The following is a 15840-nucleotide window of genomic DNA, read 5'->3' as shown; positions in this document are numbered from 1 at the left end:
AAAGTTGTTAAGGGGGTAAATAATTATCCGATTAATTTAGGATCTAAAGTAAATTTTGACTACAAATTTAGGGGTGTTTCAATGTTATCTCTTTGAAAAATAAACTCAAAAGATTGACAACTAAAATGGAAAAGGACAAAGGATTTTTAAAAAATAAAATAAAATTTTAAACATATTACATTATTTTATGATTACAAAAGAAAATCAATTTGAAATATTAAACATGGTATAACATTTATCTGATTATTTTTTAGAAAATAAAATTATTTATGCTTGATTTATTAAAAAAATCAATATCAATCAAAATGAAATAGGGCCCTTTTACCAAAAAATAAAAAAGAAATAGGGGGAGTATTCTTCATTATTATAGTTTGAAAAATAAACTCAAAAGATTGCCAACTAAAATCGAAAAGGACAACTAAAAGAAAGCCTGAAAAGGTATTCATCATAACTAGTCAACATGTACTCACGTCAAATTGATTCTTGCTTATCAACATGGTGCACTAGATCAAACTACTTTATACTTAATTAGAGGTTGAATATTCGATTTTGGGTATGGAGAAAACTCTGTTGGAAGCGTTATCAATTTAATGGATCCTGTAACGCATAATTCAAATTAGTCGGAACTCCAATACAGATACTGAATGAAAAAACAAAAAAAAAAACTGAATCTCACATTCTACCACTTTATTTATTCATTTCATTCGATTAAGACACTGTTTTTGTTATTAATTTTAAAACACTAGTTTTCTAAATTTAAAATTGGTTAACTTATTTTTATTCATTTTATCTCTAATGATAAATTCTCACAAACATTGTAAAATATTTTATTATAAATTTTACAAGCACATAAATAATATTTTATATTAAAGATTATAAATCCGAAAGTTCTTTTTTACTTTTATAAATTTCATAATTTTTATTCATTCTATCTTCAATGATAAATTCTCACAAACATTATAATAGATTTGATTATAAATTCAAAAAATTTTACAATCACATAAATCATATAAAATATTAAAGACTATAAATTCTAAATTTTTTTTTTCTTAAAAAAAAAATTCATATTCATCAAACTGCATAAAATTGAAATGTATACATCGATGGAGACATTAGCCAAGAGTAGCATTTAATATGTTGTAACACGACAATACTTCAAGCTATGAAGTCCAACTCATTGCCAACATTTTTCTTTGCCCTTAGCTGGATGCTGAGTGAATTCACAATTGTTAGACAAAAGAATTAATAGAAAAAATAAAATAGAGAGAAGAAAAACACAAGGGGAGAGGAAAGTAACGCAAACGGGGTCCATCATCATGAGTTATGATGGGATGATAAAAAAAATGACAAAATTAGTACATGAATAACTAAGCCTTGAGTAATTAACACATGCTCAATTCATATATGTACAATTAATTTCTGCATTATTAATATAATTGCATGCTTCATATCGACCAAACGACACGTTAAGAAGGGTTTTTTAAAATCTTAATTGTGAGTACGGGTTTGCCTAAGTTATTCCTTAAGCCTCTCAATTGATTGACACTTCACAAATTTAAATAAATAATAAATTTGAGAAAAAAAAAGTACCTCAATTAATGAAATATTATATTTTAACGCGCAAAATACTTTAAAATAAATTTAATCATGTAATGATAAAGTAATATTTTCAAGTTATATATGTATATGTAGCAAACCATAAAAGAATTTAAGTGAAGTTGGGCCAAAAGAGTACTACATTTTTCTTAGGTTGCAGACTATGCTCATTTGGTCCTCAGTCTACTATGCTGGAATACTTGTATCATCACATAAGTTCTAATATCCTTTATTTAATCAGTAGCCAAATTTCTTTCTTGGGGGGTACATAACTAATAGCCAAATTTCTAGTGACACCAAAAGTCACATTGACTGACAAATGGATAACATTTTTAACTGACAGACAAATGGACAACAAGATATTTTACTAGGTGTCCTTTTTTATTTTACTACTTGTGACAATGTCCTGGTAAAATACTTAAGACTTGTGGCGAAGAGGTTTTTGCCATTCATCTGAAAATCTGAAGTTATTAAATACTTTATAGTATTTAATTTCAAGTGATACGCTGGGATTTGTGGCGAGACAAGTCTCTGCCAATTCCTTGAGACGGTGGGGTAACCCGTCAGAATTATCAGGGGCGTATCGAGATAGGGTTACCGGATTCACATGAATTCACAGTGTTTTGTTCTTTCTAAAAATATTTAAATATAGCTATGTGAATTCAAGTCTGAAATATTTTCATAATAGTGCATCCATCCTATCGAAATCCTGGATACGCCTTTGAGGATTATGTAGCCAAGCTCATATGCGTAAGCACCAAATTCTGATACGTAATTTATTTTTACTGAACTTTCTAAATGAGTGCAAACTTAAATAGTGACGTGAAATAAGCCTAGTTGTGCAAATCTCCTATTGAGGTAAGGATCTTTCGTTGTGCAAATAAATAAATCTTGGAGACTATGATGTGATAAGTGCAAACAGAATGGAAAATACGCTACAACAACACACTCAATGTACATCCATAAGTAGGTCTGGAAGGTGGGTTGAACATACAATCTTATCGTATTTTATGAAGTTAGAGAAATTATTTCCAATCTTATCGAAGTGGAACTATATCTCAATCTTCAAATCCCGTCGAATTAAAAAACTTTATTGATCAATTTTTAGTCCTCATTTTGAATTCTCAAAAGTCAAGAAAATTTGACTTAAAGTGGAGATTAAGTTCCCATGTTCTAATAGATTCCATATTGTTGTAACCACATAACTACCAGTTGCTATTAGTCCTGCCATCCCAAGCAAGAACAACTAAAAAGTAAACCCATTATTGTCAAAAAAGGCCAGAAAAAATAAAAGTAAACCCACGTAATTCATCAATCAATTTCTCATAAGGAACAATTAAATACATTTCAGAATAAGTCATAATTAACAAACTACAACTACTAAAACTTTTTGTCACAGCCTTTTGACAGAATCAAAAGAAATGGAACCAAATTCGAAGTACATAGAATCCCAACATGTGCAAGCAACCAAAAGCACCAAAACAAAATTTTAAAAGCAGAGAATGCGACACACTCTGATAGCAAATTTTACCTGTTTTTATTAAAAAAGAAGCATGGGGCATGAAAATGAATTTTGTCCATTCTCTGGCCCCAATTATTCTTTCCTCAATCTAAACAATGGTAATGTAATTGAAAACAGACTAATTAAGGAACATTTACTACTACTTAAAAATAGTACTCTTTACACTAATCAATCACCATTCAAGTCGTAGAAACAGTCTCGGGCAGAAATATAAGGTAAGGCTGCATGCGATAAAACCTTGTGGTCCGACCCTTCCTTTAATGCACTGGGGCTGCCTTTTACGGTGCATTAAAGCTCCGGTGATCACCTCTTCTTGTTCTTTTCCTTGCGACTTGAAAAGATAGAGCTCAAACCAAACAAATTTGAGTTGATTTTTATTCCACTGCTGTAAGGATTATTTGGAATCTTCCTTAAAGGAGGCTTTTGATAATAATAATGACCATTAGAAACTGATGAAGATGACTTCTGGTAATGCTGTTTGTGCTTCACACTTGGAGTTGAACCAGTTGAATAACTTCGAGGTAGAAGCGGTATAGGGCATAAAGTTCTTGCATAACTAGAACTACTATTACTACTACTTCCACAATTCAAACTATTACTACGCTTGAATCTCCAAAATGACTTTGAGTTCTGGTTTTCATTCGAACCAAGATTCCCACTTTTCGGCATTTCCATCAGATTTTCATTGGGGGTGATCGACGTCTTTTCTGCCTTGTTAGGTGGAAGAGTTGGCGGAATCTTTCTCTTCATTTCAATAGGGAGAATTTTGCCGTCAAAGAAAAGCTCATCGGCTGACGAAGATTCAAGATCAAAGCTTTGATGGAACACACAAAAACCAAAATCAGGACTAGAGGAGGATGAGTAATCTGTTGATCGAATATACGGTTCGACAGGCATTGTATCAGATTGAGAAATATCGTGAGAGAAAGAAATGCGAGGACTAGAATCATCTGAACATAGTTCAATTGCCATTGTAATTGGCTCAAAGAACAACCCGACAAGGAGATGGCGGAATCCAGGTGCAACACTGAACTTGAAAAATTCTTTAAGCACAAGTTGTAGAAAAGATTAATTTAAACAGATGAGGGGCCTAGCTAAGTTTGAAAAGTCCAAACCTAACTACTAATAAAAATTTGCAACCGTCAAAGTGACCCCATGCCCATGCATTGGGAAAACAAGTTTGATTAATTTATTTACTAGGGAAAATTAAGTGGTGGACTATTCTTTAATAGTACAATTCAATTTTGCTACACGAAAGCTTGGAGAATGTGATGAAATAAAAACAAAAAGTGAAGAAATGAGGACTCTTGGAGACTTCATAATTCAAACGATTTGACTGTCATGGATCTCTGTACTCTGATTCATAGCATAAGATTTGACACATCATTTTAACACGTTCAAAGTCGTACATTTGGACTTGTCATTTTTTGCACGACACAATCAAAAGTTTCTAAATTTGCACATGCGATGACATTTTTCCAATTGGAGAAGCTATGTAATGAAACATGACACGAAGTTCTATTACACAAAGCAATGAAACATGACACATGAAGTAATATTTCCCAAAGCTGTGCATGAGACATGGCTTGATGTGCAGGATTATCCATAAAGCTTAGTTAGGTTATTTCAAACAATCCCTACACACGACCGAACGAGCAGAAGAGGATTCTAAAAAGATGAAGCGACCTTTTAGTTTTAGGTTAGAAGTCCTCCAACTTCATATTTAAATTGTAAGTGTAACTTCTGACTTTAAGCCCTGTTTGGTCATGAAAATCATAATTTTTTGGAGTTAGAGTTGGAATTGGATTTAACCATGAAAATCATAATTTTCGAAGTTGGAGTTGTGTTTGACCATGAATATAAATTAAAGTTATTTTTGAAATTTTGTGAGAGAAATATGAGTGAAAATATAATTCTGAAATTGTGTTTGAAATTTTCATGGCCAAACGCATCTTGTTTTCACTTTTTTCACTAAAGTAAAATAATTTTTCGAAAAAAAAAAAGAATAATTTTTATGATCAAACGGCTGCTAAATATCAGCGATTAGAAATTGCCAACTTGAGACATTTGGATCTAAAATTACCCTTGGCATTCTATAACTTCAAATTCCGACATGACTATCTAGTACTTTCTCCGTTCAACAACATTTATTCAGTTTGAATAATTTATTATTTTTATTCATTTTATTCTTATTATTAAATATTATTTATCAGTCTACGTATTTTTCAAGAGATTAATTTTAGAATAATATAATAAAACTATTTTTATTATTTATTGTTTCTTAGTAATTTAAATGTCAAGGACAACTATTGTTGACGAGCGGCTACAAAAAAAGTTTTGCTCGTCAATGTAAAATGAGTGAGAGACAAAAGAGGGAGGTGGAGGAAAGAGTTGGAGCAGAATGGACCAAAGAAATAAACGCGGGAAAAGCGGAATGCTGATTCCAATTTCTTACTGCACCACCAAAATCCTGACCCAAATTAAGCAACAAAAAACTCTGCCGCTCTGTAAATCCACAAGTCGGAAAAAAAATCATCGGCGCCGCCGGCCAGTAGGAGGAGCTCCACCAACAACCGCCGTCTCCTCCTCCTTCTGGCTTCCTTCCACGTGTTTCTCTCACTCCCGTATATGCACAAAACGTAACCAATTTTCAACAAAAGCCTCTTCCGCCTGCCAATTGTGAGATTGAAAATTCAATTTGGATATACATATATGTAATTTAAGAAAAATGAAGGTGAATTGGGAGGTTGAGGAATGTTGTAACCACGATCAGACTATCTTCCTTGTCACCATTGGTGTCTACACCGTCTGCATTTTTATCGTAACCCTTCTTTCTCTTTAATATCTTTTTTCTAATAATGCTTTACTATCATGGAAAATGACACCTTTCTTTTTATAGACGATCCAATAAGTTTTTTCATTTCAATAACTCTGTTATTCTGTGACTTTTTTTTCATTTCAATAACAACTACTAGGTCACATCCTTGTATGTCAGACAATCTAATAATTGACAAAGCATAAGTTAGCTCATTTATTTTATCATTTGGAAAACTTACTTATAAATACTAGAAAGACACTTTTTTCCAACATACCAAGAAGGAAAGTTAATTGAGACGGGGGAGTAGTAAATTAATGATCCCTGTGGGTTTCCATGGATTTCTTCAGCAAGAATTTCAATTGGCTGACACCCTATCAAAACAAAATGTGGTAGAAGACACATGCTCTATTTCATCTTTGTGAATATGACTTCTGATATGGATAAGAATACATGTTAGAACTTTGAGTTGATAATTTCCAGAAGAGGAAAGAACTTGATGTGTCTATAAGGTTATAAAGCATCAGCTTGTCTTTTCCACTCGTTGCTGGTCTTCTTAAAAGTAATATAAAATGCCAAAGTTTGCATATATTCAAAAATGTAATACCATGTCATTTGCAAATAATCTAACAAGATTTCTTTACATATGCAACTTATCAAAAGTTATCCAGATAGAAACTAACCAATTGTTGTGGTTTTGCTGTGAAGTATTTTTTGTTTGCTTCTTCCTTCAAGATTTTCATATTCATTTTGCTTGTTTCTTTTTAACAATCGAAACAGTTATGGAGAACATTTATTATAACTCCTTTCAAGCTCATTACTGTGTTTCTTCATGAAGTAAGCCACGCGATTGCTTGTAAGATCACATGTGGTGAGGTAATCTCTCCTTGTCACTTCTGTAGATGTAAATAATTGAGGAATTTCATCAAAACCATCTGTACTTTAATACCAATCCAATTCCATTCTACAGAAGTAACAGTCTTTGGCTTCACTTCAATGTATATGTCTTGCAATTTAGTAGGATTTCGTTAGTTGTTTTGCTCTTTGGTGTTCGGAAAAAGAGATTTAAGATGTCAGTTGTTTCAGAACTTCTTAAGTCAGGCTTAAGATGTTGATATTTAATTTGAACTGTTGTTCAAGTCAAGTTGAACCTAGACATTGTTCCCACAGGGTACTTGTAGATGAGTTTGATGAACTTTACAACTTCTTAACTTGAGAAGCCCTTTTAGCGTTAATCTTGCAGGCCTTGTCCAGTTCCTGAATTTCTCAAGAAGTCCTATCTACTTTAGAAAACTTACTAATTCACTACGAGAAATTTAGAGAAAAATATTACGACAGGATAAGTAAGATTCAAAGAGAAAAGTATGCCCTCTAAAGTTAAATTGGACTACTAAAATGAGACAGAGCTAGTAATTCTCTATAGTGCAGCTCATGTTATAGAAATTTCATCTTCAGAAAGGTGCAAATGACTTTCAGATAACCTTCCATAAAGGAGAATAGAATTCTTAAAGGAATATGCTTTTAGAAATGTACTAACATGGTTCAACCATAGTCACTAGTCAAGTCAGAAAAATTATTTATACGACATGAGATTCACGCCAAATGTGTAAATGGAAAGAAGTGAAGCCTTAAACCTTGGTGTCATGTGGCTTGTGGTGACTGACAAGGCATGGTTCGAGTGCTGCTTCATGCTAGTTTGTTACATGCAGAAATGGTTTCCCAGACCAATACACGTTGATAATGTAATAAATAATTTTTACATTAGTCTTAATATATTCTGAACAACTCTTTTTCTGGTTTACTTGTAAGGTGGTCGGCATCAAAGTTCATGCCAATGAGGGGGGAGTGACACAAACGCGTGGTGGTCTTACTTGGGTGATATTGCCTGCTGGATGTAATTACCCTTGATTCAATATCAAATACTAGTATAAACACTTGGCTTGATTTTCTAAAAGACAAAATGAAGTATCTTCTTCAATTCCAAATTGATATGCATTTCAAGTTAGCTTCTCTGCTGTAGTTTGCTTTATCTAAACCTTTTCTTTCACTGACGATTGTTGTGCTCTTTCTTCTTCTTCTTCGCCTAAAGATCTGGGTTCATCATTTTGGGGAATGGTTCTCATACTCTCATCGACGTATGTTCTCTCTGCAATGATAGCTGCTGGTTGTTTTATTGCTGCTTTGCTTATCGTGCTCTGCCTTGCAAAAAATGTATGAAGCTTCATAAGAAAAACTTGCATTTTTTATGTTGAATAATGGTTGCACAATCAGGTCTTTAAATTTATTCTATCTCAAGTTTTACTTGTTACCTGTGTAGTCTAACTTGTTTCACTTTCTTGAACAGTGGACACTTCGCGGACTTTGCATCGGTTGGTACATTCAGGATCCTGATAAGTTTTAGTACTTGATATACAACTGCTATTTTGTCTTCAATCGTTGAATTACCACAAACTGTATTTTCCAGGTTTTATCATTTTCATTGGTGGAATTTGGGCTCTGCAAATTCAAACGGATGTTCGTTTGCTCCGTTACGTAATTCTTTTCATAGGTATGAGCTTATCTTCCTTCCTCTCTTTCTCTTTTCTGTAATGTTTTGCTGCTTATAAGGGTTCTCCATTTACTACAGGTGTTATGAACAGCTTGTTTTCCGTATATGGTATGAAGTATCCTTTCTATTTGTGAAATAAGAATTTTTCCAGTGAAGATGTGACGTGACCTAATGAATATGACAATGCAGATATCTATGATGATTTAATATCTCGAAGAGTGAACACGAGTGACGCTGAGAAATTTGCTGAACTTTGTCCTTGCTGTTGTGCTGGTCCTTTTTGGGGAGTCCTCTGGTTAGTCATAGTTTTAGAGTGGGGCTGATTCTTCTCATCATTTTGTGTTTACGTATTATTCACTTATTGTGGACAGTTTTATAGGGGAATGATATCTTTTGCATTTCTTTTTGGAGCTATGTACCTTGGACTTGCCCTTTTATCTTGAGGTATTTTCTTCGCTGCAAACTTCCTCTTTTTCTCTCTACGGTTTTATTAGTTCTCTCTGACGGATGTTTTTTGTTCTGAACCTGGTTTGTTCTTAGGTTCCCAGTGACTTATATTGTTCTATATTCTTCTTATCGACCAAAGGAGTTAGACTTATGTGCATTATGAAGCTTTTAGCTTTGGGTTTTTCCTCTGAATCTGTTGCTTTTAACCTTTTTAGGTCTTTTCGGATGGGTTTAATGGCCTTACAATATTGCAAAGCAGAGTTCTGTCATCTCATAAGTCTTTTGATTCTTCAAATGGCTGTTGTATAGTATATCATCAACCTTAGATGCTATTTGCACAGGGGTGCATTCTCATCATTGACTGAGTGGGCACATTTTTTTTATCCCTATTAGATGGGGTAAGTACATTTATGACTTGTATTTGTATAGCAAAATCAAATACCATGGTTTCCAGTTCAGCTGATTCCTGTGCCAGAACTTTTCCAGACATTTGTAATTCATGGTCTAATTAGACAAAATCTTGCTTCGAACATGGGGAGTTTGCTAAGAGAAAATTCAAGAGAAAGAGCCGATTATGTGGAAAATCCTACAAAGAAGTTATGCAAATACAAGCACTCTATATACAGGCATTCCAGCCCGTTTAATGAGGGGGGATGCTCTTTGTTTACATCCATTAGTTTGTAAATTGGGAAACAAAATTGTTTTTAGAGTTTGCAAGTCTTCATTTCACTGTAAATCAACGAGTACAGTGGGTTGTTTGATGCCTGTACATGACTTGGAGAACTTGGTTAGTTTTCCGCTGCTGCTTTGCTTGCACATGACTTTTAACAAACAAAAGTGTGACTTTGGGGTTATTCGAAGTAGTTGAAATCTCACCTGGAGTGTATTTCTCCAATTGATTCTTTCGAAATGCTACCTGCAAATTCTTCCATGATCTGATAATTTCATGTTTTAACATATCTTAGAATAGCCATAACTCTGTTTATATATTGGTTAAACAAAGGACTGAAACCAAGCATTCTTATTCTAACAATCATATTCTAGTCGAGAGATGCATCAAGGAACTTGTTCCATTTAGAAATCCTTGGGTTTCTCAGGGTCCTTGTTCCACCTTCACTCTCCAAGAATTGGTTACAACTTACAGAAATTTTAATGTAGCTTCTCATTATCGCTAGTTTGCTTTCAGAAAACGCATCAAATCAACTCTCAGATTTGTCGCAGCACTGGACAAATATATACCACTATGCAAAGAGAAAGGCAATTGGGACAGATAAAGTAGCACACACCCAAAAATATGTAACAAACTAATGCATGGACAAGTCATACAAGTTACAAAGATGTTGGACAATTGTATGTATGAGCAAAATTACTCCATAGTAATCCCACCTGTAATCTAGTAGGGAACCTACTAAACAAACCTACCACCTTACAACTGGCTTTGTTCATTCTACTACTAGTCGACAACCCATTGTATATAAGAGTGGTTAATGGCTACCTACAGCAACAACAGTGCACACTACTACTTAAAGGTAAGTTGCACTAAAATACTTGCAGGGGATCAGTTAACCTACTACTTAGCTAGCTGGTCATGCCAGTCAACATATAAACTTAGTGAGGTCAAGAATATTCCCTTTCACCGATTTGTATACTGCCAGCAAAACATTTGGGCCATGGACTTGGTAAAGTGGTCAAAAGAAAGCCTTCATCTTATAAATCTGGTATCATGATGCTTAAAAGTAACAATACACACAATCATATGTCCAAATCATCATCAGGGTCCTCATCTGAATCTGGCATCTCGTCATCTGAATCCCGAAAATATATTATTTCACCCCTCCCAGAATCCTCCGGTGTTTGTGGTTTATCAACTGAAGCTTGTTTCTCCTCAGTTTCGCTTTCATTAAGAGATTTGCGACCATCATAGATCTGAATGGGTTTACCAGTTCCTGAGAAAGGCAAACCAACAATTTTTACATCCAAACTGAAAGATGAACAAACCACAAGGGACGAAAAAGTATGTTTCTGGGCTGAGTTTTCATTTTATCTTCACCACCGAGGACTGAATCTATGATAACAACCTAAACTTGAAGGTCCATTCATACCTTGGTGTTCAAATGGGAGTACGACTTTCGCTCGGTCCAATTTCTCCTTCTCTGAAAGCTCTAAATTGAATTGCACCTATCACAAAAATTATTTTTCACATAAATGTAAAATGATCTGACTTGTAATTTCTCCCAAAATCTGTGGATGTATCATAAAAGTAGCCCACTGCAACTGTATGTTTGCATCATTGAAAGAAAAAGGAAAAAACTAATACTTTTATCAGTTTTGAACTGCAAAATATCTCACCTTGGGAACAAGACCTTGGGCAGTGAGTCCATCTGCAGATGAAACTTCTGTAAATTTGATGCCTGATCCCTCAACATAAAGCTCTTCCCTCTAAGAAAAGACTTTTAACAGTGTAAGATAAGGGTTCATACTATCCTATGGGAGGGGGTGGGCTGGGGGTTACAAGGAGGTTACCATCACTTTGACACGTCCATTTCTGCGTTTAAAACGAACATGAAACTTCCCTCTTTTAAAGCACTGTTCCACCATTGGGAGGTCCTCTGAGGTGTTTCTCTGTCCATTTGTTCTTTGAACTATTGGTTCCACATCTGCATGCATAGTGGACAAATATTCAAGAGTGGCAGCCACCTTGGCCTCATGAAGGTCCACATGCAACAAGCAAAATATGCATGAGACCTGGTCTGCAAGCAAAATAAATTAGTTAAGGCAACTCCTCCCAATGCATATAAGAAGAAGCCAGGAGTATTTTGGCTATGTTTGACGGCATAAACAAAGCTTGTTGACTTATTGTTTCAACTTTCTCAATGTGTTATACATCGTGCTTATGCCAGGTAGACAAAAATAACGGAATAAGCATCTCCAGAATAATATACATCCAGGAAAAGTAGGCAGTGACAAGAACAAATTACCATTTGCTATAGATTGAAGGGGCACCACATAGAAATCAGAACAAAGTTATTAAGGCAGCATGACATCTCCTAAGACTTACCACAAGGAGGGCTCTGCATACACCTAGCATAAAGAAAATTTTGGTGCCCAAATCTGGGAGATGCAGATATCATGAGTTTTCTAGCAGGAATACCCAGTTGTTCAAGTTAACATATAATTGTAGCGAGGAGTTTATAAAAGATGGAAGCCAAAGCTGGCATAACATTTGCACCACAGAATTTTCATTACTAAGCTACAACACATGATGGACAAAAACAACTGTGCCTACCATGACTGCGAAGATGACTTAAGATTCTTGCAACGGAAGGTGGAGATGAATGTCTTAATATCTCACTAACCTGGAAAAAGAATTACAGAGTTATTATGATGGTAAAAAGAGACCTGGAGGAAGCACAAGAAGGGAGACATTTGCTTCTTTGAAATGAACACTAATATGCAAATCTTCAAATTGAATTCTATGGATTTCTTAGTATTAAAAAGTTGTGCATGCCTAAATCTTACTGGGATTCAGTTAAGTCTCTTTCAACAACTGAAGCTTATAGGTAGTTCGCTTCTTCACTTTATCATCATAGCATTCAATTTTTCGTGTCTTAGTATCTATTTTATAATGATAAAACATTTAAATAGCTGATTCACTGCAAAGCTGTAGCCTTTGAAGTGATTAAGTACAGCTAAGGATGCTGATTGTCAAGCTTTTATGTGATTGATATTTCTTTAGAGAAATGAATAGAATAAATTTTTATCCTTTGGTAGAAATTGATGACTAAAGGCGTAAGTGCTTTTTGTAGGTCAGGCGTCCCATTTTGCAGAATAAAAAGAGCAGAGAGCCTTTTATGTGAGCAGGACCAAAATTGCTAACACGGCTCCTGAGAAGTTTCCTTCAACAAACAGTAACTAGGACAATCTACTTTCTGGTTGCTCACTATATAGTGATCACCACACATCTTCGCAACAAACAACAGTTTCCAAATGTGAAATAAAATCAATGAAGGAATCACTTGACACATAACTAACATCCATTTTCAGCTCATGGAACCAAAACTGACATTACGTAGCATTACCGAGTCAATTGCAACTGCAAATCTCCCGTTTCCCTCTTCAACAATTTCTGCAACAATTACGAATAATTTGAATTTTACCAAAAATAGGACAAAATTTATTATCGTAAACTCTGCTAGATTAACAAAAATGCTCAAAGGCCTACCTTTTCCAAGTTCAATAATGGAAGACAAAGCCTTGTCCAATTCTTTCAAGTTCTTACATAAACTAGTTTTCAATATGGTCTCTTCGTATGGATTTCTTACAGTTCCTCTCTCCATCAACTTGCTTTTCCATCCAAGAGGATCGGAATAGCAATCTAAAACTCTTAGCCTGATTTGTCAGCAAAATTCAGTACATACAAAAAAATCATGCATTTCATTCTCATAATTAAAATTCACTCACTAAAACAAGGAAAATTCTAACCATTTACTTGATGAAGTAACATCAAAACCTTTACTCTTCAACAATTCAACATAGAACGATGGAGGCCGGGATAAAGCAACCAGCACAACACCTCTGTATCAACCATAAGTCAACGAATTAATCAAGTTATCACATAAAAAAGTTTGATAACTATTCCCCCTCCGTCCGAATTTATGTGGCAACTTTCAGGTTTCGAGATTCAAAAGTCTATCTTTGAAGGTAATTTTTCATAAATCTTTTAAATATTTTGAATTGTCGATCATTGTAATTTATAATAATCTTTACTTAGTTTTCAAACGTATAAATTTTGTTTCATAAAATTTGAAGATTCCTTTCCCCAATTCACGGTCAAAATTAAACGGTTTGACTCTCAATTTCGAACTGTGACACGTATATTGGTACAGAGAGATTAGTGAATTTCGCGAAGAAGTGACTGTGAACTGACCGAGCTTGTGATTTACCGGCGAGAATGTTGGAAGTGAGTTGCGTAAGAATATGGTTGAAGACGAAGGAACCGAAAGGTGTGTTGATAGTATCCTTTATAGTTAGAGCGGGAGCGTGTTCTCCTTCGAATGCTCCGTCACGGAGAGCTCTGCTAATTGTTTCCGCCATTGTTGAATACTGCCAATTCTGGGAAAGGGAAAAAATGGCGGCGAAAAACCCTGGGGTTTGACGAAAGTATGAAATGTTCATTTTGGCCCCTTGGGTTTTGATATCATTCGCTCAACACCCAATCCTTTTTTCCTTTTTCTCCAACAGACCATTGCGAGTTAAAAGTCATGTTTGGCCATCAAAATTGGAGTATTTATTTTTTCTCCAAAATTTTACTTTGTTAAAAAATAAGTACTTAGCAATGAAAGTTTTAAATATTTTTATATAAATAAAAGAAGATTTTACAAGTTCTATCTTTTTTTTTTATTATTTGGTTTTTCAGCTTTGGCAAGTGAAGATAAACTCGCCAAATCTATGAATAGAAATTAAAAAATTTGGCTCGTTAAGTTTTTTTATCATAATTGAGTAATGCATGTCTTTTAGCAATTAATCATACAATTTTTTGAGTCGATAGTCCAAATATCCCTCAGAATAACAACTATTTATGAACTTCCACATTTTCTATCCTATAATTAATAATAGAAAGAAATTCAGCTGTTCATATCTACAGAGAGTAGAACAGACTAGCTGATAGACTAGTAAAAAGAGTCATCTCTACTGTACAACCATCCGTTTCAACTACTGCAAAACCAGCAATGGATACTACTACTTTTTGGTCTCCTCCACAGGATTTGTTGATCATTTTGGATGCTGATAAAAGATGAGATATTGTTACTAGGCGTGTTAGGACTTTAGGAGTTTTACCACCTAATGCATCTATAAATATTCCTACTAGTACTATGTTTAGTGAAAACGGATGGTCTGTAAATATTGCACAATGTACATATACTACGGTAACAGCGCTATCAAATTCCCCTCTGTAGACTTTTTGTTATGATGTCAATATACTATCCTACTTACCAAAAAAAAAATCAGCTTATAATGATGTAATTATATCAATTTCAAACATTATATATGCACTAGTAAATGTTGTAAATGTTAATAAAATCCAACACAATTTGAGAAAATAAGTAACATTCTCAACGATTCACAATTTTTAGCTGGTCTATGAACTACTTTACGAGGAGTCCAGAGCCTAAAAGGCAAATTTTTTAAAGTCAAAATTCCAAAAGGGCACCCCAATACTGAAAAATTTCAAAAGGGACGTTTACCTTGTCTATTATAAAGTTAACACCGTTAGTTCAAATGTTAGAATGCAAGGTAAGACTGTCAAACGGGCCGGGCCGGTCCAACCCGAAACCGGCTCTTCTACTTTAATCCGGATTGAGGGCCGGTTAAGGGCCGGGTTTGGCGCTAGCTGGGTCGGGTCGGGTCGGGTCGGGCCCAACAGTAAAAAATTAAAGCCCACCCGAACCCGATCCGCTTAACCCAACCTGATCAAACCCACCAAAATCCGATCAAACCTGGTTAAAAAAATGATCAAACCCGATAAAAAATATAAAAAAAAACAACAACTTTCTTTCAATATACATTACATAGAGTCATATACCCACCTATATACTTTATAAATACGTTAAATAATATATATACACTATATATATAGTATATACTACATTAGAATTTAAAAAATATATACACATATACACAATTAGTCAATTACTCATATATACGCATCATTCAATGTATATATACTACTACTTATAAAATATACTACATTATATATACATTACAATATATATAGATATAGTTATATACTAATTAATAAAACATATACACATGTATACGTTAAATATACACTTCTATAGAAGATATATACACGTGTATACTCACCATTCAATGTATATATACTACAACAACAACAACAACAACAAACCCAGT

The 15840-nt window shown here is 34.2% G+C and overlaps 3 protein-coding genes across 6 annotated transcripts; 1 reads left to right on the top strand and 2 right to left on the bottom strand.

Annotated features, from left to right (window-relative positions):
- Positions 1–3114: 3114 nt before the first annotated feature.
- On the bottom strand, positions 3115–4249 carry LOC107861342. The gene has a single exon (XM_016706682.2). The coding sequence runs from the start codon at positions 4088–4090 to the stop codon at positions 3422–3424; it is 669 nt and encodes a 222-aa protein (XP_016562168.1). The 5' UTR covers positions 4091–4249; the 3' UTR covers positions 3115–3421.
- A 1168-nt stretch (positions 4250–5417) lies between these two features.
- On the top strand, positions 5418–9823 carry LOC107860059. 4 transcript variants are annotated; one of them, XR_001671473.2, is made up of 11 exons: positions 5419–5939; positions 6714–6809; positions 7743–7827; positions 8023–8144; positions 8278–8302; positions 8398–8481; positions 8560–8589; positions 8671–8776; positions 8861–8925; positions 9144–9326; positions 9415–9823. XR_001671473.2 is itself a non-coding variant. In XM_016705275.2 (10 exons), the coding sequence occupies exons 1-9, from the start codon at positions 5847–5849 to the stop codon at positions 8922–8924; spliced, it is 705 nt and encodes a 234-aa protein (XP_016560761.1). In that variant the 5' UTR covers positions 5419–5846; the 3' UTR covers position 8925; positions 9144–9823. The 4 variants fall into 4 exon arrangements, 2 of the variants coding, with proteins under 2 accessions (XP_016560762.1, XP_016560761.1); XR_001671475.2 differs by having other exon boundaries at positions 5418–5939; positions 8853–8925; positions 9144–9823; XM_016705275.2 differs by having other exon boundaries at positions 9144–9823.
- Positions 9824–10204: 381 nt separating this feature from the next.
- Positions 10205–14184, bottom strand: LOC107860058 (elongator complex protein 5). The gene is made up of 9 exons (XM_016705274.2): positions 13856–14184; positions 13411–13503; positions 13151–13317; positions 13008–13054; positions 12215–12284; positions 11452–11678; positions 11278–11367; positions 11031–11106; positions 10205–10874 (listed from the first exon to the last, which is right to left on the bottom strand). The coding sequence occupies exons 1-9, from the start codon at positions 14101–14103 to the stop codon at positions 10681–10683; spliced, it is 1212 nt and encodes a 403-aa protein (XP_016560760.1). The 5' UTR covers positions 14104–14184; the 3' UTR covers positions 10205–10680.
- Between the last annotated feature and the right edge of the window lie 1656 nt (positions 14185–15840).

Source organism: Capsicum annuum, chromosome 2, assembly GCF_002878395.1.
Source record: "Capsicum annuum cultivar UCD-10X-F1 chromosome 2, UCD10Xv1.1, whole genome shotgun sequence".
Taxonomy (NCBI): Eukaryota; Viridiplantae; Streptophyta; class Magnoliopsida; order Solanales; family Solanaceae; genus Capsicum; species Capsicum annuum.
The sequence above is the reverse complement of the archived record's forward strand: the minus strand, read 5'-3'. Positions and strand labels throughout refer to the sequence as shown.